At 42.3% G+C, this 22,917-nt stretch overlaps 2 protein-coding genes across 2 annotated transcripts; one reads left to right on the top strand and one right to left on the bottom strand.

Moving 5' to 3' along the window:
- Positions 1-2,848: 2,848 nt before the first annotated feature.
- LOC110496176 (splicing factor U2AF 65 kDa subunit) lies at positions 2,849-18,860 on the bottom strand. The gene is made up of 8 exons (XM_090206657.1): positions 18,713-18,860; positions 17,924-18,059; positions 17,734-17,769; positions 17,162-17,289; positions 10,877-10,896; positions 6,546-6,632; positions 5,830-6,081; positions 2,849-3,837 (listed from the first exon to the last, which is right to left on the bottom strand). The coding sequence occupies exons 1-8, from the start codon at positions 18,759-18,761 to the stop codon at positions 3,703-3,705; spliced, it is 843 nt and encodes a 280-aa protein (XP_090062783.1). The 5' UTR covers positions 18,762-18,860; the 3' UTR covers positions 2,849-3,702.
- Positions 18,861-20,985: 2,125 nt separating this feature from the next.
- Positions 20,986-22,680, top strand: LOC110496175 (transmembrane protein 238). Its single transcript, XM_036952708.2, has 3 exons — positions 20,986-21,094; positions 21,684-22,036; positions 22,262-22,680. Exon 2 carries the CDS (start codon positions 21,692-21,694, stop codon positions 22,007-22,009), a length of 318 nt encoding a protein of 105 aa, XP_036808603.1. The 5' UTR covers positions 20,986-21,094; positions 21,684-21,691; the 3' UTR covers positions 22,010-22,036; positions 22,262-22,680.
- Positions 22,681-22,917: the final 237 nt, after the last annotated feature.

Raw genomic sequence — 22,917 nt, 5'->3', positions numbered from 1 at the left:
CGCACAGGTCGCACTATGATTGGTTAACTTTGAAAGGTGAAAGGTAAACATGAGTTCTCTAACCTCGCCCCCCTTATGTTTTGATCCATGTCCCTAACCAGTAACACTGATAAACTGAGTCGACAGAAAATCTATTGATAATATGAACTGTAATAGTCCAAGTGTAGACTGCCATGTAGATGATTAATTACAGTGCAATATGAAATCATTCAATGCTGTCTTTCATTAATCAAATGGCCTACATGACTGAAATAAAAGATGTTGCCATCAGTCTAAAGCAATTTTACAATCTATAGTTTTCAAAACTCACTGAATAGAACTCTGGGCTGGCATTGTCTTTTTTTCCAACCCCACTGGAAGGCACGGGGAAATTAAAGACAGTGGGAACACTTGACAGCAATTCAGCAGTAACTTTAGCTTGGAGTTAACACAAATCTAGATTTTATTTATATATATATAAACCTTTATTTAACTAGGCAAGTCAGTTAAGAACAAATTCTTATTTACAATGACGGCCTACCCCGGCCAACGCTAGGCTAATTGTGCTCCACCCTATGTGACTCCCAATCACGGCCGGATGTGATACAGCCTGGATTTGAACCGGATGTGATACAGCCTGGATTTGAACCAGGGACTGTAGTTACGCCTCTTGCACTGATAAACAGTGCCTTAGACCACTGCGCCACTCTGGAGCCTCATTGATACACATTGGTTTTATATGGAGTCTTTGGACACTGTTCTATCACACCTTTTGATCCCCTTTTCCATTCACCATAAAGAATATTCCTCCTTGGACCAGAACCCAAATAGTTGGCTCCATAAAATACCAAGGACGAGCCACACGCACACTAAAATTCTGATTCAATATCCTGTTAACATTAAACAGATCAGACAGGCATCAGAGTACATTAAATCTGTTTTAATGTGATCACTCTGACCTTCTGTAAATAAAAAAAGACAACCTTACAATGTTGAGGGAAGTGACAGAGTGCAAAAATTCCCACATGCTAACCTGTTGACGGTATAAGGACAGAGACAAATACATTTCCTTACATAATCTTTCAACCTGTTTTAGGAAAACAACAAACAGTCTTAGATGTGGAAATGGTTCGGTAATGCAAATCATCGAAAGATCCTCAGGAGACTACCAGCATTTGGAGCGCAAAACCTGTCAAAATAAATATCCATTATGTAATTCGAAGCAACGGAAGGTCTTGGAGAAGGGGATGGGAATAGAACGAAAAACAATGTCAGACAGGTTCCTCCAAGTGTGGTGCTTGTAGTATAGACAATGAAAACGATTAAATGGGAAAGAGGTGTGGAAGTGGAAGAAGGGGGTATGTAATTGGTTCATATTGTATCATAGAGCCTATCCACACCTACAAATTATCTACATTATCTTCACTTTGATATTGTCTCGCCTGTCATAAACCTGAATTCATGTCACCCATCAGAAAGCCTCACACGTGCAGATCCACATGCCTCTTTGGGTCCTAAAGAGATCTCACATTGAGGCAAAGCCATGAGAGCTCTACTGGGTTAAATAGGAACTTACAATTGAAACATATAAAAGCATAATACAAAAATACAGCAGATATGATTTTACAGTGAAATAATAAATAATATTACCTAGTGAGTGTAAGTCAATGTCAATAATGTTTTACAAAACCAACCAAGGGTCGAGGCAGGGCAGTGATAACTCTGAAGTCTTTCAGCTGTATAGCAGATTGTCTAAGAAGAGAGAGAGAGGGAAGGTGTGGGCGGGGAGAGTTCAGGGTCGTGTTCATTAGGCACCAAACTGAAGAAAACAGAGAGATCTGAACTTTTCCAATAAGAAATACACATTTGTTTTCTGTTGCAAAACGTTTTGCTACGGTGTGCCCTAATGAACACGACCCAGCTGTATCAATTTCAGAGGCAGTCACAGTACCTCTGATTGGGTGAGAGCCTTCTATTACAGAATCTGGACTGGTTCATCAGGTACTTCCTGTTAATATACTATATTGTTTCTTGTGGAATGGGGGTTGCCCACTGAGAATTGGTGCCAGAGTCACAAAGTCAAAATATTACATAATTTTCAGACATTTTGTTATCAAAAGAGGGTGGTGATGATAAGTTAAATGTAGACACCCACACTTACAGTATTTGCATGTCCCCTCAGACATGAGTCAGAACTCACAATAAGTTGATGTTCTGAAAATTTTATATATATATATATATATATATATATATATGGACACCCCTTCAAATTAGTGGATTTGGCTATTTAAGCCACACCAGTTGCTGACAAGTGTATACAATCAAGCACACAGCCATGCAATCTCCATAGACAAACATTGGCAGAAGAATGGCCTTACTGAAGAGCTCAGTGACTTTCAATGGGGCACCGTCATAGGATTCCACCTTTCCAACAGGTCAGTTAATCAAATTTTTGCCCTGCTAGAGCTGCCCCGGTCAACTGTAAGTACTGTTATTGTGAAGTGGAAACGTCTAGGAGCAACAACTGCTCACCCGCAAAGTGGTAGGCCACACAAGCTGACAGAATGGTACCGCCGAGTGCTGAATCGCGTAGTGCGTAAAGATCGTCTGTCCTCGGTTGCAACACTCAATTCCGAGTTCCAAACTGCCTCTGGAAGCAACGTCAGAACAAGAACTGTTTGTCGGGAGCTTCATGAAATGGGTTTCCATGGCTGAGCAGTCACACACAAGCCTAAGATCACCATGCAGAATGCCAAGCGTCGGCTGGAGTGGTGTAAAGCTTGCCACCATTGGACTCCGGAGCAGTGGAAAGGCGTTCTCTGGAGTAATGAATCACGCTTCACCATCTAGCAGTCTGACGGATGAATCTGGGTTTGGCGGATGCCAGGAGAACGCTACCTGCCCCAATGCATAATGCAAACTGCAAAGTTAGGTGGAGGAGGAATAATGATCTGGGGCTGTTTTTCATGGTTCGGGCTAGGCCCCTTAGTTCCAGTGAAGGTAAATCTTAACGCTACAGCATACAATGACATGCAAAACGATTCCAACTTTGTGGCAACAGTTTGAGAAGGCCTTTTTCTGTTTCAGCATGACAATGCCTCTATGCACAAAGCAAGGTCCATACAGAAATGGTTTGTCGAGATCGGTGTGGAACAACTTGACTGGCTTACACAGAGCCCTGACATCAACCTCATTGAACACCTTTGAGATTAATTGAAACGCCAAGTGCGAGCCAGGCCTAATCGCCCAACATCAGTGCCTTGACCTCACTAATGCTCTTGGACAAGTCCCCGCAGCAATGTTCCAACAAATAGTGGAAAGCCTTCCCAGAACAGTGGTGGTTGTTATTGCAGCAAAGGGGGGAACAACTCCATATTAATGCCCATGATTTTGGAATGAGATGTTCGATGAGCAGGTGTTCACATACTGTTGGTCATTTGGTGTAACAATAAACAACTGGTACCTGAGGCTCAGGCATGGACAAAATAAATGGTTAAAATCATGATTGAACTTGATTCATTGAATGAAATCATAAGCGACGAGGACAAAAGTAATACTTCAACCAATTCTGCTGATTTCAGTGATAAGTGGCCTTAAATGAACTTTCTACGCCTCCTCTTTAAAAAAGTGCAAAAAGTTGAGTGTTGTGATGCTCATAAATATTAATATCGTTACATAAATAACATGAAACTCTGCTTCTCTCCCTCTCTCTGGTTCTCAGGTCTACCAGAAGTCTCGGCGGTGGTAGGCGTCTGGGTCACAGTACTTGGTCACCACCATCCTGTTGGCAAACTTCCTGCCTGTCAGCGCCTGCATGGCCTTCTGGGAGTCAAACAGGGTCATGAACTCCACAAAGATCTGAAGGAGGGAGAGAGAGGGAAAGAAAGGATAGGAAAGTGGGTGTATGGGCATTCTGTATGGAACCAGACAACCATGTTAAATGTAACTCTACAGCAAAAAACTATGATACATGTTTACACACACAAAGGGATTGATTTATTATTGCATTGGAAAAACTACAGTGCCTTGCGAAAGTATTCGGCCCCCTTGAACTTTGCGACCTTTTGCCACATTTCAGGCTTCAAACATAAAGATATAAAACTGTATTTTTTTGTGAAGAATCAACAACAAGTGGGACACAATCATTAAGTGGAACAACATTTATTGGATATTTCAAACTCTTTTAACAATTCAAAAACTGAAAAATTGGGCGTGCAAAATTATTCAGCCCCTTTAATATCAGTGCAGCGAACTCTCTCCAGAAATTCAGTGAGGATCTCTGAATGATCCAATGTTGACCTAAATGACTAATGATGATAAATACAATCCACCTGTGTGTAATCAAGTCTCCGTATAAATGCACCTGCACTGTGATAGTCTCAGAGGTCCGTTAAAAGCGCAGAGAGCATCATGAAGAACAAGGAACACACCAGGCAGGTCCGACATACTGTTGTGAAGAAGTTTAAAGCCGGATTTGGATACAAAAAGATTTCCCAAGCTTTAAACATCCCAAGGAGCACTGTGCAAGCGATAATATTGAAATGGAAGGAGTATCAGACCACTGCAAATCTACCAAGACCTGGCCGTCCCTCTAAACTTTCAGCTCATACAAGGAGAAGACTGATCAGAGATGCAGCCAAGAGGCCCATGATCACTCTGGATGAACTGCAGAGATCTACAGCTGAGGTGGGAGACTCTGTCCATAGGACAACAATCAGTCAGTCGTATATTGCACAAATCTGGCCTTTATGGAAGAGTGGCAAGAAGAAAGCCATTTCTTAAAGATATCCATAAAAAGTGTTGTTTAAAGTTTGCCACAAGCCACCTGGGAGACACACCAAACATGTGGAAGAAGGTGCTCTGGTCAGATGAAACCAAAATTGAACTTTTTGGCAACAATGCAAAACGTTATGTTTGGCGTAAAAGCAACACAGCTGAATACACCATCCCCACTGTCAAACATGGTGGTGGCAGCATCATGGTTTGGGCCTGCTTTTCTTCAGCAGGGACAGGGAAGATGGTTAAAATTGATGGGAAGATGGATGGAGCCAAATACAGGACCATTCTGGAAGAAAACCTGATGGAGTCTGCAAAAGACCTGAGACTGGGACGGAGATTTGTCTTCCAACAACACAATGATCCAAAACATAAAGCAAAATCTACATATCCAGGTGTTAGAATGGCCAAGTCAAAGTCCAGACCTGAATCCAATCGAGAATCTGTGGAAATAACTGAAAACTGCTGTTCACAAATGCTCTCCATCCAACCTCACTGAGCTCGAGCTGTTTTGCAAGGAGGAATGGGAAAAAATGTCAGTCTCTCGATGTGCAAAACTGATAGAGACATACCCCAAGCGACTTACAGCTGTAATCGCAGCAAAAGGTGGCGCTACAAAGTATTAACTTAAGGGGGCTGAATAATTTTGCACGCCCAATTTTTCAGTTTTTGAATTGTTAAAAAAGTTTGAAATATCCAATAAATGTCGTTCCACTCCATGATTGTGTCCCACTTGTTGTTGATTCTTCACAAAAAAATACAGTTTTATATCTTTATGTCTGAAGCCTGAAATGTGGCAAAAGGTCGCAAAGTTCAAGGGGGCCGAATACTTTCGCAAGGCACTGTATTACCAAAAAACCTAGGCAAGAGTGATAAGTTATGAATTGTTATGCTTGTTTGATGGGAGGCGAAAGACACATTTCCCCAAGGAGATTCAATAATTTCACCTGAACTGAACGAATTCACTTTGAAACAACAACCCAAACTCTCCTCAAAACACTGCAACAAACACCCCATGCCCTATCCTATCCCATCCTAATACCCAGGTACCCCTATTCCCCTCCCCGTCCTCACCTTCCCAGTGCCTGGGACCTCAAGTCCATCCACAGGTCGGGGGATCTCGATGCTCTTCACCTGGCCGTACTTGCTGCACTCACCGCGGACGTCCTCCGCGATCTCCTCGTACTCCTCGTCATCCAGCAGCTCCTCCAAAACCACCATGTTCATCAGGCAGAGCACCTCAGTGGGCAGGCCACCCAGCAAGGCCATGGAGGTGGGCATCAGGCCTGGCACTTGGAGGGTCACCAGGGTCTGGTTCTTACCTGTCTGGTGAGGGGAGGGGAGAGGTTTTGGTTATTGGGAAAGTTGAAAGAACATGAGATACTTTTAGAAAACGTTTTAGAATGTTTATGGTGTAAAAACGAAGTAAATGAAAGAAAAAAGCGAAATAGAAAAATATGAAACCGTTATTCATTTGCCAACTTGTTTTTGTAATAATACTGTCTACTTTGCAGTGGTGCATACGGTTAGTTAATTTCTTAATCAGCTCTGGATTGTCCTGATTAAGTTATGAAACCGAGCTTGATGTTTTAGGTCAGTGGAGGTGGATCGAAGAAGGCTTGTGTTCAGTAAGGCACAAAACAGGAGAGAACATCTGAAACAGAGGGGATAGTTAGGTCCTAACTTACCCCAAAATATCACTCCTTTTTTCCCTCATCTCTGTCTTATATTGAACAGCATCCATTTGTAAAGTGTGCCTCTCTCTGTAGTCTATCATCTCTGGTACTCACCAGCGCTATGTTCTTGGCCCCAACACTGGCTCTCTGGACCAGGAGCTTCTTGTCCCCCAGCTGCATCCCATTCAACCCTGCAATGGCCTGAGACAGCAAACAGAGTTAGAACAGTGATCAAATGTTTTTTATTATTATTTGTAAGAAGGTACACATGGACAGAAAAACAAGTGACAAGACAAACAGTCCCCCCCCCCCCCCACCCCACCCACAGGACATCCCGAACCCAAAGTTAGATAGCAGTCTTTTTACAGAGTCATACGTTGATGAAAGAGCAAATATGTTTCTTTCACTCGCCCCATGCATGCCTACAGTCCTACAAGTATCTCCATGTCAATAATAGCCATGAATGATAGCAGCCACTGCTGTCTGTTTAAAGAATGAGGAGGCTGCCAACGTGAGGCTAATTTTTTGGGCTGCTGTTAATCCAGGCAGCCAAATACATTGCTGCTCGACAGATACAGTGGGGCAAAAAAGTATTTAGTCAGCCACCAATTGTGCAAGTTCTCCCACTTAAAAAGATGAGAGAGGCCTGTAATTTTCATCATAGGTACACTTCAACTATGAGAAGAAAAAAATCCAGAAAATCACATTGTAGGGATTTTAATGAATTTATTTGCAAATTATGGTGGAAAATAAGTATTTGGTCAATAACAAAAGTTTATCTCAATACTTTGTTATATACCCTGTGTTGGCAATGACAGAGGTCAATCGTTTTCTGTAAGTCTTCACAAGGTTTTCACACACTGTTGCTGTTATTTTGGCCCATTCCTCCATGCAGATCTCCTCTAGAGCAGTGATGTTTTGGGGCTGTTGCTGGGCAACACAGACTTTCAACTCCCTCCAAAGATTTTCTATGGGGTTGAGATCTGGAGACTGGCTAGGCCACTCCAGGACCTTGAAATGCTTCTTACGAAGCCACTCCTTCGTTGCCCGGGCGGTGTGTTTGGGATCATTGTCATGCTGAAAGACCCAGCCACGTTTAATTTTCAATGCCCTTGCTGATGGAAGGAGGTTTTCACTCAAAATCTCACGATACATGGCCCCATTCATTCAATCCTTTACACGGATCAGTCGTCCTGGTCCCTTTGCAGAAAAACAGCCCCAAAGCATGATGTTTCCATCCCCATGCTTCACAGTAGGTATGGTGTTCTTTGGATGCAACTCAGCATTCTTTGTCCTCCAAACACGACGAGTTGAGTTTGCAGAACTGATGCAGAACTTCCAATGTGACATTATCGAAGGATAACCAACCTTCCAATTAATGGCAATGCATGTCTTAGCCTCTATAAATGCTAGGTTACAGTTTCGTCTGATAAACGCCTCCAGTATCAACATTTATAAGCAAACAAATACAGAAAGAATCGGTAGACATGTGGAGATAAAAGAACATACTCTTTGCCAGAATTAAGCCAGCCTTCACAAGACCATGAATTATGCAAATATGGCCCCGTTTGTGTTTTACACCTCCAGCAGAAGAATAACATTTCTGAGTGCATGATGTTCCATTTAACTGGCAAATAATATGTTATATGGATGATCATAAACTGCAATAATTTATGCCTGAGATTATATGAACATGACTGGGCATTCTAACACATCTGTATCCATTCATCATCATCAATAGTGTCTCCCAGGTCTTCCTCAAATTTTTTTGTTTGACCTGTTGTTTTGCATCATCGGGAAAAACCCTTGATACCGTTTGGAAATGTTTGTCAGACTGCCTTAAAATAGTTTAAATCTTTGAAGCTTCTTACTTGTCCAGTGTTTGCTGCACAGAGAGAATAAAATGTTGCATCTGCAGAACTTCTCCTCAGCACTGTCACAGACTGGTCTTCCCTGGCTGCCTGACCATGACCCCTGTCACCATCTGATCCTGCTCAGATGAAGCATGACAAAGAATTACCTTGGTGTACATTTATACATTATATTATCCAAGAATAGAATCAATGGTTCAATAATTGAAATTACCATGATTCCCAGATTGTAGCCAACCATCAACACAAGATGGAATTTGTATCCATTCACTCACCATTCATTGTATCCATCGGTCTTCCCTGGCTGCCTGACCCTGCTGGGATATGATGAGCATAGTGTTGTGTACGGACTGTACACCATGGCAGTGTAGCCTGTAGAGCTGTTTATAATGTGTCACCGTGAAAGGTAGGGAATTAACTAGATAAACTAACAGTTGAATAACGTTACATTGCTTTACTGACTAATAAAAACTCACATTACACTGAAGAAATGTCAGAATATATTAGCCTTCAATCGTTTGGCTGCTGGTTTAATCATTTGATTCAAGTCTAGTGTGATTGAGGCAAAAATAATAGCAAAGGTTAGTGAGCTAGCTAGCTAACGTTACCCAACTTTTGGCTAGCTCTAGCTAATGATACAATGGTTCAAATGTACTTCTGTTAAAACGGGACAAAACAAAGGCCACAAAACATTTCCATACACACAAAAGCTGTTAGATACTGCTACCTGGCAGATAGCTAGAGGCTAGCTAGAGCTGAACTGGCTATGGTAGGTACACTAAATGACCAAAAGCATGTGGACACCTGCTCATCGAATATCTCATTCCAAAATCATGGGCATTAATATGGAGTTGGTCTGCCCTTTGCTGCTATAACAGCCTCCACTCTTCTGGGTAGGCTTTCCACTAGGTGTTGGAACATTGCTGCGGGGACTTGCTTCCATTCAGCAGTCGATCACTGATGTTGTGCTATTAGGCCAGGCTCGCAGTCCAATTCATCCCAAAGGTGTTCAATGGGGTCGAGGTCAGGGCTCTGCCACAAAGTTGGAAGCACCGAATCCGCTAGAATGTCATTGTATATTGTAGCCTTAAGATTTCCCTTCCCTGGAACTAAGAGACCTAGCTCAAACTATGAAAAACAGCCCCAGATCATTATTTCTCCAGCACCAAACAATTCTGCTCCAGAGTCCAATGGTGGCAAGCTTTACACCACATCAGCCGACGCTTGGCATTGCGCATGGTGATCTTAGCGGATCCTCAGCCATTTCGTGGAGGAACAGTTATTGTGCTGCAGAGGCAGTTTGGAATTCGGTAATGAGTGATGCAACCCAGGACAGATGATTTTTACGCTCTTCAGCACCCTCGGAGGTCCCATTCTATGAGCTTGTGTGGCCTACCACTTTGTGAATGAGCTGTTGTTGCTCCTAGACGTTAGTTGACCGAGGCAGCTAGTGCACTGAGCTCTTCAGTAAGGCCATTCTACAGTCAGTGTTTGTCTATGGAGATTGCATGGCCATGTGCTCGATTTTATACACCTGTCATCAAAGGATGTGGCTGAAATAGCCGAATCTACTATTTTTAAGGGGTGTCGACATACTTTTTTATATACAGTGCATTCGGAAAGTATTCAAACTTTTCCCACATTTTGTTATGTTACAGCCTAGTTCTAAAATGTATCAAATATTTTGTTTTCCTAATTAATCTACACACAATACCCCATAATGACAAAGTGAAAACAGGTTTTTAGCTATTTCTGAAAATGTATATATATATATATACATATATATATATATACATATATATATATATATATATATATATATATATATATATATATATATATATATATATATATATATATATATATATATATATATATATATATATACCTTATTTACATAAGTATTCAGACCCTTTGCTATGAGTCTCGAATTTGAGCTCAGGTGCATCCTGTTTCCATTGATCATCCTTGAGATGTTTCTACAACTTAATTGGAGTCCACCTGTGGTAAATTCTATTGATTGGACATGATTTGGAAAGGCACACACCTGTCTACATAAGGTCCCACAGTTGACAGTGCATGTCAGAGAAAAAACCAAGCTATGAGGTCGAAGGAATTGTCCGTAGAGCTCCAACACAGGATTGTGTCGAGGCACAGATCTGGGTACGGGTACCAAAACATTTCAGCAGCATTGAAGGTCCCCAAGAACACAGTAACCTCCATCATTCTTAAATGGAAGAAGTTTGGAACCACCAAGACTCTTCCTAGAGCTGGCCGCACATCCAAACTGAGCAATCGGCAGAGAAGGGCCTTGGTCAGGGAGGTGACCAGGAACCCGATGGTCACTCTGACAGAGCTCCAGAGATCCTCTGTGGAGATGGGAGAACCTTCCAGAAGGACAACCATCTCTGCAGCACTCCACCAATTAGGCTTTTATGGTAGAGTGGCCAGATGGAAGCCACTCCTGGGTAAAAGGCACATGACAGCCTGTTTGGAAAAAGGCACCTAAAGGACTCTCAGACCATGAGAAACAAGATTGTCTGGTCTGATGAAACTAAGAGTGAACTCATTTACCTGAATGCCAAGTGTCACGTCTGGAGGAGACCAGGCACCGCTCATCGCCTGTCCAATACCATCCCTACGGTGAAGCATGGTGGTGGCAGCATCATGCTCAGGGAGGTTTTTCAGTGGCAGGGACTGGGAGGCTAGTCAGGGCCGAGGAAAGAAACTATGAACGGAGCAAAGTACAGAGAGATGCTTGATGAAAACCTGCTCCATAGCACTCAAGACCTCAGATTAGGGCGAAGGTTCACCTTCCAACATGACATAGACCCTAAGCACACAGCTAAGACAACACAGGCATGGTTTCAGGACAAGTCTCTTAATGTCCTTGAGTGGCCCAGCCAGAGCCAGGACTTGAACCCGATCGAACATCTCTGGAGAGGCCTGAAAATAGCTGTGCAGCGACACTCCCCATCCAACCTGACAGAGCTTGAGAGGATCTAAGGAGGAGAATGGGAGAAACTCCCCAAATACAGGTGTGCCAAGCTTGTAGCATCATACCCAAGAAGACTCAAGGCTGTAATCGCTGACAAAGGTGCTTCAACAAAGTACTGAGTAAAGGGTCTGAATACTTATGTAAATGTGATATATATTATTTTGTGTAGATAAAACATCTACCACATCATTGTCATCTCTACAACGCTGTTGGCTGGCCGTCATTGACCTTGCGTAGGCTTAAACACTGGTATACACTGATTTATAAGGCCATATTGGGTAAAATGCCATTTTCTCTCTTCTTTTTTAGTCAGGTCGGTAAATAAATATCAATTACGGTCCCATTTTCATTTTCTTCTAACAGTACCAAAAATTACAACAGGTCGTGGTAGAAATTGTTTTAGTTACTGAGCTCCGTGGTCCTGGACTTCTCTCCTGAACATTTTAAAATTTGATAATCTAGTTTTGTTTAATCAATTTTACAATTAACTCGCTGCTAGAAGTTCATTTATTTCAGTCGAGAGGGGATGAAACATTGGTTAACGTAACATGTCAGTTACACTACTAGCTCGGCATTTGGAATAAAAATAAACAAATTCTGTCAAACAGCAGTTACCTTGCCAGCTAGATCAGTCAACTAAAGAGTAGCCAGTTTATGTTCTGCTTCAAATCAAATCAAATCAAATTTTATTTGTCACATACACATGGTTAGCAGATGTTAATGCGAGTGTAGCGAAATGCTTGTGCTTCTAGTTCCGACAATGCAGTAATAACAAACGAGTAATCTAGCTAACAATTCCAAAACTACTACCTTATACACACAAGTGTAAAGGGATAAAGAATATGTACATAAAGATATATGAATGAGTGATGGTACAGAACGGCATAGGCAAGATGCAGTAGATGGTATCGAGTACAGTATATACATACGAGATGAGTATGTAAACAAAGTGGCATAGTTTAAAGTGGCTAGTGATACATGTATTACATAAAGATGCAGTAGATGATATAGAGTACAGTATATACATATACATATGAGATAAATAATGTAGGGTATGTAAACATTATATTAAGTAGCATTGTTTAAAGTGGCTAGTGATATATTTTACATCAATTCCCATTAATTCCCATTATTAAAGTGGCTGGAGTTGAGTCAGTGTGTTGGCAGTAGCCACTCAATGTTAGTGGTGGCTGTTTAACAGTCTGATGGCCTTGAGATAGAAGCTGTTTTTCAGTCTCTCGGTCCCAGCTTTGATGCACCTGTACTGACCTCGCCTTCTGGATGATAGCGGGGTGAACAGGCAGTGGCTCGGGTGGTTGTTGTCCTTGATGATCTTTATGGCCTTCCTCTGACATCGGGTGGTGTAGGTGTCCTGGAGGGCAGGTAGTTTGCCCCCGGTGATGCGTTGTGCAGACCTCACTACCCTCTGGAGAGCCTTACGGTCGTGGGCGGAGCAGTTGCCGTACCAGGCGGTGATACAGCCCGACAGGATGCCCTCGATTGTGCATCTGTAGAAGTTTGTGAGTGCTTTTGGTGACAAGCCAAATTTCTTCAGCCTCCTGAGGTTGAAGAGGCGCTGCTGCGCCTTCTTCACAATGCTGTCTGTGTGGGTGGACCAATTCAGTTTGTCTGTGATGTGTACGCCGAGGAACTTAAAACTTACTACCCTCTCCACTACTGTTCCATCGATGTGGATAGGGGGGTGTTCCCTCTGCTGTTTCCTGAAGTCCACAATCATCTCCTTAGTTTTGTTGACGTTGAGTGTGAGGTTATTTTCCTGACACCACACTCCGAGGGCCCTCACCTCCTCCCTGTAGGCCGTCTCGTCGTTGTTGGTAATCAAGCCTACCACTGTTGTGTCGTCCGCAAACTTGATGATTGAGTTGGAGGCGTGCGTGGCCACGCAGTCGTGGGTGAACAGGGAGTACAGGAGAGGGCTCAGAACGCACCCTTGTGGGGCCCCAGCGTTGAGGATCAGCGGGGTGGAGATGTTGTTACCTACCCTCACCACCTGGGGGCGGCCCGTCAGGAAGTCCAGTACCCAGTTGCACCGGGCGGGGTCGAGACCCAGGGTCTTGAGCTTGATGACGAGTTTGGAGGGTACTCTGGTGTTAAATGCTGAACTGTAGTCGATGAACAGCATTCTCACATAGGTATTCCTCTTGTCCAGATGGGTTAGGGCAGTGTGCAGTGTGGTTGAGATTGCATCGTCTGTGGACCTATTTGGGCGGTAAGCAAATTGGAGTGGGTCTAGGGTGTCAGGTAGGGTGGAGGTGATATGGTCCTTGACTAGTCTCTCAAAGCACTTCATGATGACGGAAGTGAGTGCTGCGGGGCGGTAGTCGTTTAGCTCAGTTACCTTAGCTTTCTTGGTAACAGGAACAATGGTGGCCCTTTTGAAGCATGTGGGAACAGCAGACTGGGATAGGGATTGATTGAATATGTCCGTAAACACACCAGCCAGCTGGTCTGCGCATGCTCTGAGGACGCGGCTGGGGATGCCGTCTGGGCCTGCAGCCTGCTTGCTTTTACAACTCTGAGAAAAAGCACAACACAGAGAGCAGCGGCCTCTAATCATCTCTCCCTTGCTGGTCCTATACGCCAGCCTTTCAGAAGCTTTGCCTTCACACAGTCTGTCCGCACGTTCTGTGGTGTCCGTGCGATCCTAAATCCAGCTGGCTGAAACCGGAAAACAGCCTATCCGACCGCTCTGAGGCATCCACATGGTCCTAAAGCACACCGGAGCCACATTTTGTATCACAGTGCAATTATAAAACTGTTATTTCAGAATGAGTCGGGGGGGAGGCGGTTCATGTCCCTGACCCCAGTGAAAGTTGCGCCCCTGACTGTGGGAAGCATTGGAGTCAACATGGGTCATTATCCCTGTGGAATGCTTTCGACACCTTGTAGAGTCTATGCCCTGGCAAATTGAGGCTGTTCTGAGGGCATGGGGGGGTGCAACTCAACATTAGGAAGCTGTTCTTAATGTTTTGTATGACTATGTATGACTATATATTTATGTACAGCACCAGTCAAAAGTTTGGACACACTTACTCATTCAAGGGTTTTTCTTTATTTTTACTATTTTCTACATTGTAGAATAATTGTGAAGACATCAAAACTATGACATAACACATATGGAATCATGTAGTATCCAAAAAAGGGTTAAACACATCAAAATATATTTATATTTGAGATTCTTCAAAGTAGCCACCCTTAACCTTGATGACAGCTTTGCACACTCTTGGCTTTCTCTCAACCAGGTAAATGAGGTAGTCACCTGGAATGCATTTCAATTAACAGGTGTGCCTTGATCAAAGTTATTTTGGGGCATTTCTATCCTTCTTAATGCGTTTGAGCCAATCAGTTCTGTTGTGTCAAGAACTTTGAAAGTTTCTTCAAGTGCAGTCGCAAAAAACCATCAAGCGCTATGATCAAACTGGCTCTCATGAGGAACGCCACAGGAAAGGAAGACCCAGAGATACAGTGCCTTCCGAAAGTATTCGGCCCCCTTGAACTTTGCGACCTTTTGCCACATTTCAGGCTTCAAACATAAATATATAAAACTGTATTTTTTTGTGAAGAATCAACAACAAGTGGGACACAATCATGAAGTGGAACGACATTTATTGGATATTTCAAACTTTTTTAACAAATCAAAAACTGAAAAATTGGGCGTGCAAAATTATTCAGCCCCTTTACTTTCAGTGCAGCAAACTCTCTCCAGAAGTTCAGTGAGGATCTCTGAATGATCCAATGTTGACCTAAATGACTAATGATGATAAATACAATCCACTTGTGTGTAATCAAGTCTCCGTATAAATGCACCTGCACTGTGATAGTCTCAGAGGTCCGTTAAAAGCGCAGAGAGCATCATGAAGAACAAGGAACACACCAGGCAGGTCCGACATACTGTTGTGAAGAAGTTTAAAGCCGGATTTGGATACAAAAAGATTTCCCAAGCTTTAAACATCCCAAGGAGCACTGTGCAAGCGATAATATTGAAATGGAAGGAGTATCAGACCACTGCAAATCTACCAAGACCTGGCCGTCCCTCTAAACTTTCAGCTCATACAAGGAGAAGACTGATCAGAGATGCAGCCAAGAGGCCCATGATCACTCTGGATGAACTGCAGAGATCTACAGCTGAGGTGGGAGACTCTGTCCATAGGACAACAATCAGTCGTATATTGCACAAATCTGCCCTTTATGGAAGAGTGGCAAGAAGAAAGCCATTTCTTAAAGATATACATAAAAAGTGTTGTTTAAAGTTTGCCACAAGCCACCTGGGAGACACACCAAACATGTGGAAGAAGGTGCTCTGGTCAGATGAAACCAAAATTGAACTTTTTGGCAACAATGCAAAACGTTATGTTTGGCGTAAAAGCAACACAGCTGAACACACCATCCCCACTGTCAAACATGGTGGTGGCAGCATCATGGTTTGGGCCTGCTTTTCTTCAGCAGGGACAGGGAAGATGGTTAAAATTGATGGGAAGATGGAAAACCTGATGGAGTCTGTAAAAGACCTGAGACTGGGACGGAGATTTGTCTTCCAACAAGACAATGATCCAAAACATAAAGCAAAATCTACAATGGAATGGTTCAAAAATAAACATATCCAGGTGTTAGAATGGCCAAGTCAAAGTCCAGACCTGAATCCAATCGAGAATCTGTGGAAAGAACTGAAAACTGCTGTTCACAAATGCTCTCCATCCAACCTCACTGAGCTCGAGCTGTTTTGCAAGGAGGAATGGGAAAACATTTCAGTCTCTCGATGTGCAAAACTGATAGAGACATACCCCAAGCGACTTACAGCTGTAATCGCAGCAAAAGGTGGCGCTACAAAGTATTAACTTAAGGGGGCTGAATAATTTTGCACACCCAATTTTTCAGTTTTTGATTTGTTCAAAAAGTTTGAAATATCCAATAAATGTCGTTCCACTTCATGATTGTGTCCCACTTGTTGTTGATTCTTCACAAAAAAATACAGTTTTATATCTTTATGTTTGAAGCCTGAAATGTGGCAAAAGGTCGCAAAGTTCAAGGGGGCCGAATACTTTCGCAAGGCACTGTACCTCTGCTGCAGAGGAGAAGTTTATTAGAGTTACCAGCATCAGAAATTGCAGCCCAAATAAATGCTTCACAGAGTTCAAGTAACAGACACATGTCAACATCAACTGTTCAGAGGAGACTGTGAATCAGGTGTCGTGGTCAAATTGCTACAAAGAAACCACTACTAAAGGACACTAATAAGAAGAAGAGACCTGCTTGTGCCAAGAAACACAAGCAATGGACATTAGACCGGTGGAAATCTGTCCTTTGGTCTGATGAGTTCAAATTTGGTGACGAACTGTGTCTTTGTGAGATGCAGAGTAGGTGAACGGATGATCTCCACATGTGTGGTTCCCACCGTGAAGAGGAGGTGTGATGGTGCTTTACTGGTGACACTGTTGGTGATTTATTTAGGATTCAAGGCCCACTTAACCAGCATGGCTACCACAGCATTCTGCAGCGATACGCTGTCCCATCTGGTTTGCGCTGAGGCAAAGGGTGGCTACTTTGAAGAATATAAAATATATTTTTATTTGTTTAACACTTTTTTGGTTACTACATGATTCCATTAGTGTTGTTTCATAGTTTTGATGTCTTCGCTATTATTCTACAATGTAGAAAATAGTAAAAATAAAGAAAAAACATTGAATGAGTAGGTGTGTCCAAATGTTTGACTTGTACTGTATATGTATGAAGTGAGAGAGGGACTGAGTTTAATACTTTCATACAATATCACATCAACAGCCTTTGCTTTTGAGCAGACATAATACGGACTGTGATGTGACACTATTATAGTGAGAGCTGACAAGTATTGCCAAACTGACCCTGCAAAGCGTTGTACTGCAGGGGGGTGATATGCTCGAAGCCTGGTGCCGGAACATCCCAGTACTTCCTCACTTTCTTCTTCTCTCTGTGCAGAGCTGGAGAGCGACTGCAGGAGAGAAACAGTAGGGGACAGGACAGGAGAGATGGACATATAGCCTTGCAATGCAGAGACTGTGTGGAGAGAGGACAACGAATAGCACAAAAGTATGGGAATCAAAGGGATATTAAAAATATATACATTTTGGATGGATAGTTATAACACATTCCTTTCAGAACTCTATCTTCCTGGAATCTACATGGTCACATTTTTATATGAATTAGACATCAGATATCGACCAAAATATAAGCACGGACTTCAAAGCAAGCCTCTAAGACAGCTACAGATCCAAGTCTTCACCCCTTACCTTGAAATTGTATTAAGAAGCAATTCTAACGTTAGTACTCACAACCACCAAGTACAGTACTTAACCAACAGATGGACAGCTGACTCATTATTAGCAGTTATACTTTGAAGGTGTCATGCAAGTCACTGTCCGCTGTATTGCTGTAGCTCACGACAGTCTCTTGGGATTGTTTTTGAGTCTGTGTGCTGAAATGACAGTTAAAACATGGGTATTCCGTTTACTGTTGCATAAAGGTGGGGAAAGAAATAGTTGAAACAAGCCAATGGTCCACAAAGCTGACAACTATTCGCACAAAATGGGAATGGATCTCATTTCAAATACTTGAACAGCGGTATCCACCTGCGCCTGTGTTGATGGTCCTTGCTGTCGCTGCGGCTTGCCCTGCTCTTCCTCCTTTCCCAGCTCCTCTTCTTCCTCTCTCGGCTGCGACTGCGGGACAGTGTGCGCCGACGGTGCCGATTCTCCTTGTCCCGCTCTAAAAGGGGGAGGGAGGAAGTATAAGCGAGTAGGGCTGAGTCACTGACAAAGACACAGGATCCCTTAGTCGCAGCAGGAGAGAAAAGGCCTTATGCATACTACCGGAGAAAGAAAAATACTGTCATACGCTGCTACTCCTGTTATAGCTAACGTTAGAGGAGTTAAAAGGCCATTCAAAATTCACTCCATCAACATGCAGAGAAAGGACGATATGTGGGCATATCTGTAACACTATTCCCTCATTCTACATTGCATAAATGTACAGTACCCTTTAGATAAGCTATCGGATAGTCCGCGTGCTGCAGTTAATAGCAGCACAAGTCAAAAAGTAATGGACAGATCGCAATTTTAAAATGTCACTAGTCAATCCTGCAGATGTAGCTAGCTATTCAGCTATGGCTATTCAGCTATGGCTATCTGTCAAACAGTACCCTTTTTGTTATACATTGCCAGCAGAGGTGCAAGCAAGCATGTGAGTCTCTTGTCATAATATTGTTTTGGTAAACACCTTATAGGCCTTGTGCAAGCTAGTTAGCAGCAATGCAGTGACAGGGAGCTACCGGTATGATACCTAGTTTAAATAATCTATTGGAGCTACTGTCGATGGTCAAATTAACCGCTACTGTAGGATGAATGTGCAACAACACTCACCTTTCTTATTTTCAGTCAACAGTCTCTCGAATTCATCAAAATCCGACATTATGGACCTCGATTTAATGACTTGATCTTGTTAGTTTAGCTACCAAGGCTACAAATAAACATCTGTTTGAATCAAGACTGGACACAAGGAATTTGGATGCCCTCTGTCGGCATGGAATAACGCTAATCTTGTGTGTGTGTTGAGCAGAGGAATTCTGGACAATTGTTCAGAGGCCAGCCAGTTAGTAATAAACACAAGCACATTTCTGATCAATTTAATATCTAGGAAGACAGATACCAACTACAAAAACCCATAACTACATTTTGCACAAATTATATTGTTTTATTGTACAGCAAATGGGTTACTGACCTATCAGTAACTGACCTATCAAAACGCGGCAAGAAAATGAAAAAATAAACAAAAAAATATTCAGGTATTAAATGGTTCAACAATGAAAACAAATAAAACATGTACAGGTGGAGTTTCTTTAAACCCACAGCTCAGAACGGTGTGCCTGTTCATGAACTTTCTCTACCATCAAAACAACAATATGTGCTCAAATTATTCACATTTCCTTCTCAAACGGAGGAATGCGGTGTCTGCAATATGTGCTTGTGTCAGTGCTTCTACCATCCATGAATCATGCAGCAACACCTCAAATCATCATTCTGCTGCGCCATCTGACTGAATGAAAGATAGATAGTATTTGATTCATGGCTATCAAAACATAATCCAATTACCATAAACAGCATGCCCAACCAGTGGATGACTCAGGATGGAGCCAACACTATTTTTCTATGTAACTGCTGTAATAGGCTACATCACAAAATGTGGCTTTTAGTTAATACTGTGACAGACTACAAACCTTTCTTACACATCTATTCTCTTCTAAAAAATAGGTTGGGAGAACAGAAATCTCTCGAATGTAGGGGGGGAAACCATTCTGAAGCTAGAGCCAAATGGCTGTGACCAAAGCCTTATAGCTTTTGGTAAGTGAATCCCCATGAAGGTCAATAACTTCTCGTCTACATTCCTATCCCTTGATGTCGACACTTAAAGGAGGAAAGGAACCCCCATTCGTTTCTAAACCTGTAGGTGATGGGCAGAAGCAGGTGGTATGCACTGAAAAGTTATTGACCACTTGACCTATGACACCATAATTACATTATTAATTGAGTTGATGAAGGTATCAAGAGGTGATTATGTAGAGCCCTATTCATGAGGGATGATAGTTTAATTACCTCACCCTCCAGGTCTGTGGAACTTCTAGCCAATTAGTGACATGAATCAATAAACTGCAGATCATGTTGCTTGTGTTCGAGTAGCCCGGAACTATCTGACATTTCATGATAAGAGAACATATTTATAAGGGGTTGCTTAACTCATTAGTATTCTGTATGTTCTCCTCAAAGGGGAAGGAGACGTCACATCCATCCACAACAATATACAGACCTTTAGGGACCACAGTCAATGGTAGTGACACATAATTAACAATTATGTCGTTTGATAAACTAGAAAGGGAGGAGCAGGTCTTTAAATATAAGTGTCTATAGAGTAGGCTAACCATGCTTTTATACATTTCTATAGTAAATGCAGTAACTTAGTAAAATAACAATTAGACAGGAGGAGGAAGACAAGTTAGTGTCTGTTGCATTCCTCGTGCTTGTCCGAGAATCAGTCATCTTTCATGGGCTGAGTGTTGTTTTGCAAATCTGTGATAGGCTACACATGGCAACATTGTAGCATTATAATAAGCACCATCATGGATCATACATTGTACTGAAAGTGTTTAAACTGTCATTAATCCTTCGACACGGTGATGTCACCAGCTGTAAAACAATTAACTTTAATATTCAAATGCAATTTCGCCATATGAGTTGTATCTAGTAAGTTCACCTGCTCCAAAATCGGTGGCACAAAGCTGAAATGTAGCTAAAAGGAAGCCAACTGAAGACACATGTTTTCGCATGAAAGGTCATCGAATCTTTTGCCTTAGTTGTTCCCTCGTTCTGCAAAAAAAAAGAAAAAAAAGACGCAAGTTAATACCCATCCGCTCCCCATCAGGTACATTCGTCAGCTTTTCTCCTCAAGGGAGGGCACATGCCTACGACTTGTAACGCTTCGGACTTCCTGATGGCTAATGAAAATGTATCAGAATTACAGTGAAACTAACTTTATACCTACTTAATCGTGTCTTCACATACATCAACTACTGTATTTGTATATTCTAGCCTTATTAGCCTACCAATGATAACATGTCTTATACCATTTTTGCATACCGTTTGTGGGCGGGGCTCAGGTGAAATTGTGGGAGGGGTAAAGTGGTCGTTGAGAAAAACGCAAAAAAGTGAAAAGGTGGGATCGAATTCCGGAAGATTACACAACGTGTCCAGGTAGATAACTATTTTTGATAATTAAAAAGAAGACATTAAACGATGTCGGATTCGACATCAGTTTCACCAGGTCAAACTAAAAACATGACACATTTTCCAGACAAAGTACGCTACCGACTATGGCAAGCCAATGGTTTGAAAACAATGTGGCCTCCCTAGCCTAACTATTTTCTTTGTTCCTTTGGAGTGAACATGTAATTAGTTAGGCTATTCTGATGTTCTAAAATATTGCCTTCCCACTGGTGCGGTCTCAAGTTCAACGTTCAGTTGATTTAGGCTACATTTGGTTGAGTTGTGAGTTAACGTGAAATCATCCAAAAATGTCATCCTGTCAATGGATTTAGGTTAAAAGGTTGGGTGAAAAAGAAACGAGATTCTCTTACCTTGATGACTTTTGGAAATCCAATTAGTTTTCCACGTTGATTTAAGTTCATTACATGAACATTACATTACATTGTTTTGGTCGAAATGTCGTGGAAACATCGTTGATTTAACCCGTTTTGACCAGTGGGTTCCTGTTTGTCCCATACAAACGTTGTTTAAATCTTTGTAAACTAATACCAACCACTTTTATATCTAACTCATGTAGGTGTGACCATGGGGCTCTGTGATGGCCTGTCCCACTGTAAACTGGCCCTGGCCTTTGCAGTGCTGATGGACTTGCTGGGTGGCACCGCCTTGCTGGTGGGAGTCTTTGTCCCTCTGAATATCAAAGGCAGGGACTTTGGGGACCTCCTGGTGTACACAGGAGCACTGTTCGTGCTCATGTCCCTGGGGGGCTGGGTGCTGTGGTACAGCGGAAACATTGACGGCCTCGTCTCCAGCAAAGAGCTTGGCCACATCGGCACCACCGTGGACCGGCTGGCCCGCACCCTCAGCCGCAAGATGCATATCCATCGCCACAGGGGGCCTTAGGGCTGTGGCAACTGGCCATAAAAGCAGGTAAGTTACGTTACTAGGGACTTGAATAATGGATTATAGGCCAAAACATTTCCTACATTATACTTACAGGGCTCATCTGTGAAAGAGACCTTGTTCTCAGCATGACTCCCTTACATCAAATAAACACGCCACCAGACATGCTATTTGTGATGCATCTACTCGGCAGGATCTAAAATAATTAATTGATTTGTAACCTCTCGCTCTCTCCACCTCTTCTCTCAATAGGCTTTCCATCTACACATTGGTGGGTGGATGCCAGACATGTATTGGATCAATCACCCCCAATCTCCCCTCACATTGAACAATTTCTATAGTTCTTGTGCTAGTGCAGTATTTTACATTTTATTCTGAGACTTGTGTCCAGCAGTATTAATGTGTGATGGGTAATTAGCACTGTTTAATGCCAAGCAGTTGAAATGCACTCACCTAGCATGCTATGTCCCCTGTATATTACAAACTATTCATGTCCAAAGTTTTTAAAACACTTTTTATTAAAAATAATAATGCATTTGCTCATCTGTTACATCTGACATAGTGGATGTGATTTAACATTTCTTGTGTGGTGTGATTTCATTTAGAAAAATGGCCTTACACTCAATCATTTTCATTTAGTTATTTTGCTAATAAATGTTTCCTTGTGTGAACTTTTTCAGGCTCTTTGAATTTTGGAAATGTCTATAGGTTTACTAGTAATGTAAATCGTTTAGAATGGTAGCCCTGCAGCGTGAATGTGATCCATTGTATTTTACATTTCTGGAAGGTGTAATTGTAGTATTTTCAGTCTCCAACCATTCCCTCTTATCTTGGGACAGTTCCTATTGTGAACTGTAGATGGAGACGAACAGATTTACTCTCAGGTCCCCACAAGGAGTGTACAGAAT

Source organism: Oncorhynchus mykiss, chromosome 18, assembly GCF_057628025.1.
Source record: "Oncorhynchus mykiss isolate SJ-2025 chromosome 18, ASM5762802v1, whole genome shotgun sequence".
Classification (NCBI taxonomy): domain Eukaryota; kingdom Metazoa; phylum Chordata; class Actinopteri; order Salmoniformes; family Salmonidae; genus Oncorhynchus; species Oncorhynchus mykiss.
Note: the sequence above shows the minus strand (reverse complement) of the source record. Positions and strands in the feature narration are given on the sequence as shown.

Coding starts and splice junctions, on each gene's coding strand:
- LOC110496175 (XM_036952708.2), top strand. CDS start 21,692: ATGGGGCTCTGTGATGGCCTGTCCCACTGTAAACTGGCCCTGGCCTTT.
- LOC110496176 (XM_090206657.1), bottom strand. CDS start 18,761: ATGTCGGATTTTGATGAATTCGAGAGACTGTTGACTGAAAATAAGAAA. Junction 10,897..17,161: donor GGGTCAGTTTGGCAATACTT/GTCAGCTCTCAC, acceptor GGTCTCCTCCAG/ACGTGACACTTGGCATTCAG. Junction 6,633..10,876: donor ACGTGACACTTGGCATTCAG/GTAAATGAGTTC, acceptor TTGCTGTCTCAG/GCCATTGCAGGGTTGAATGG.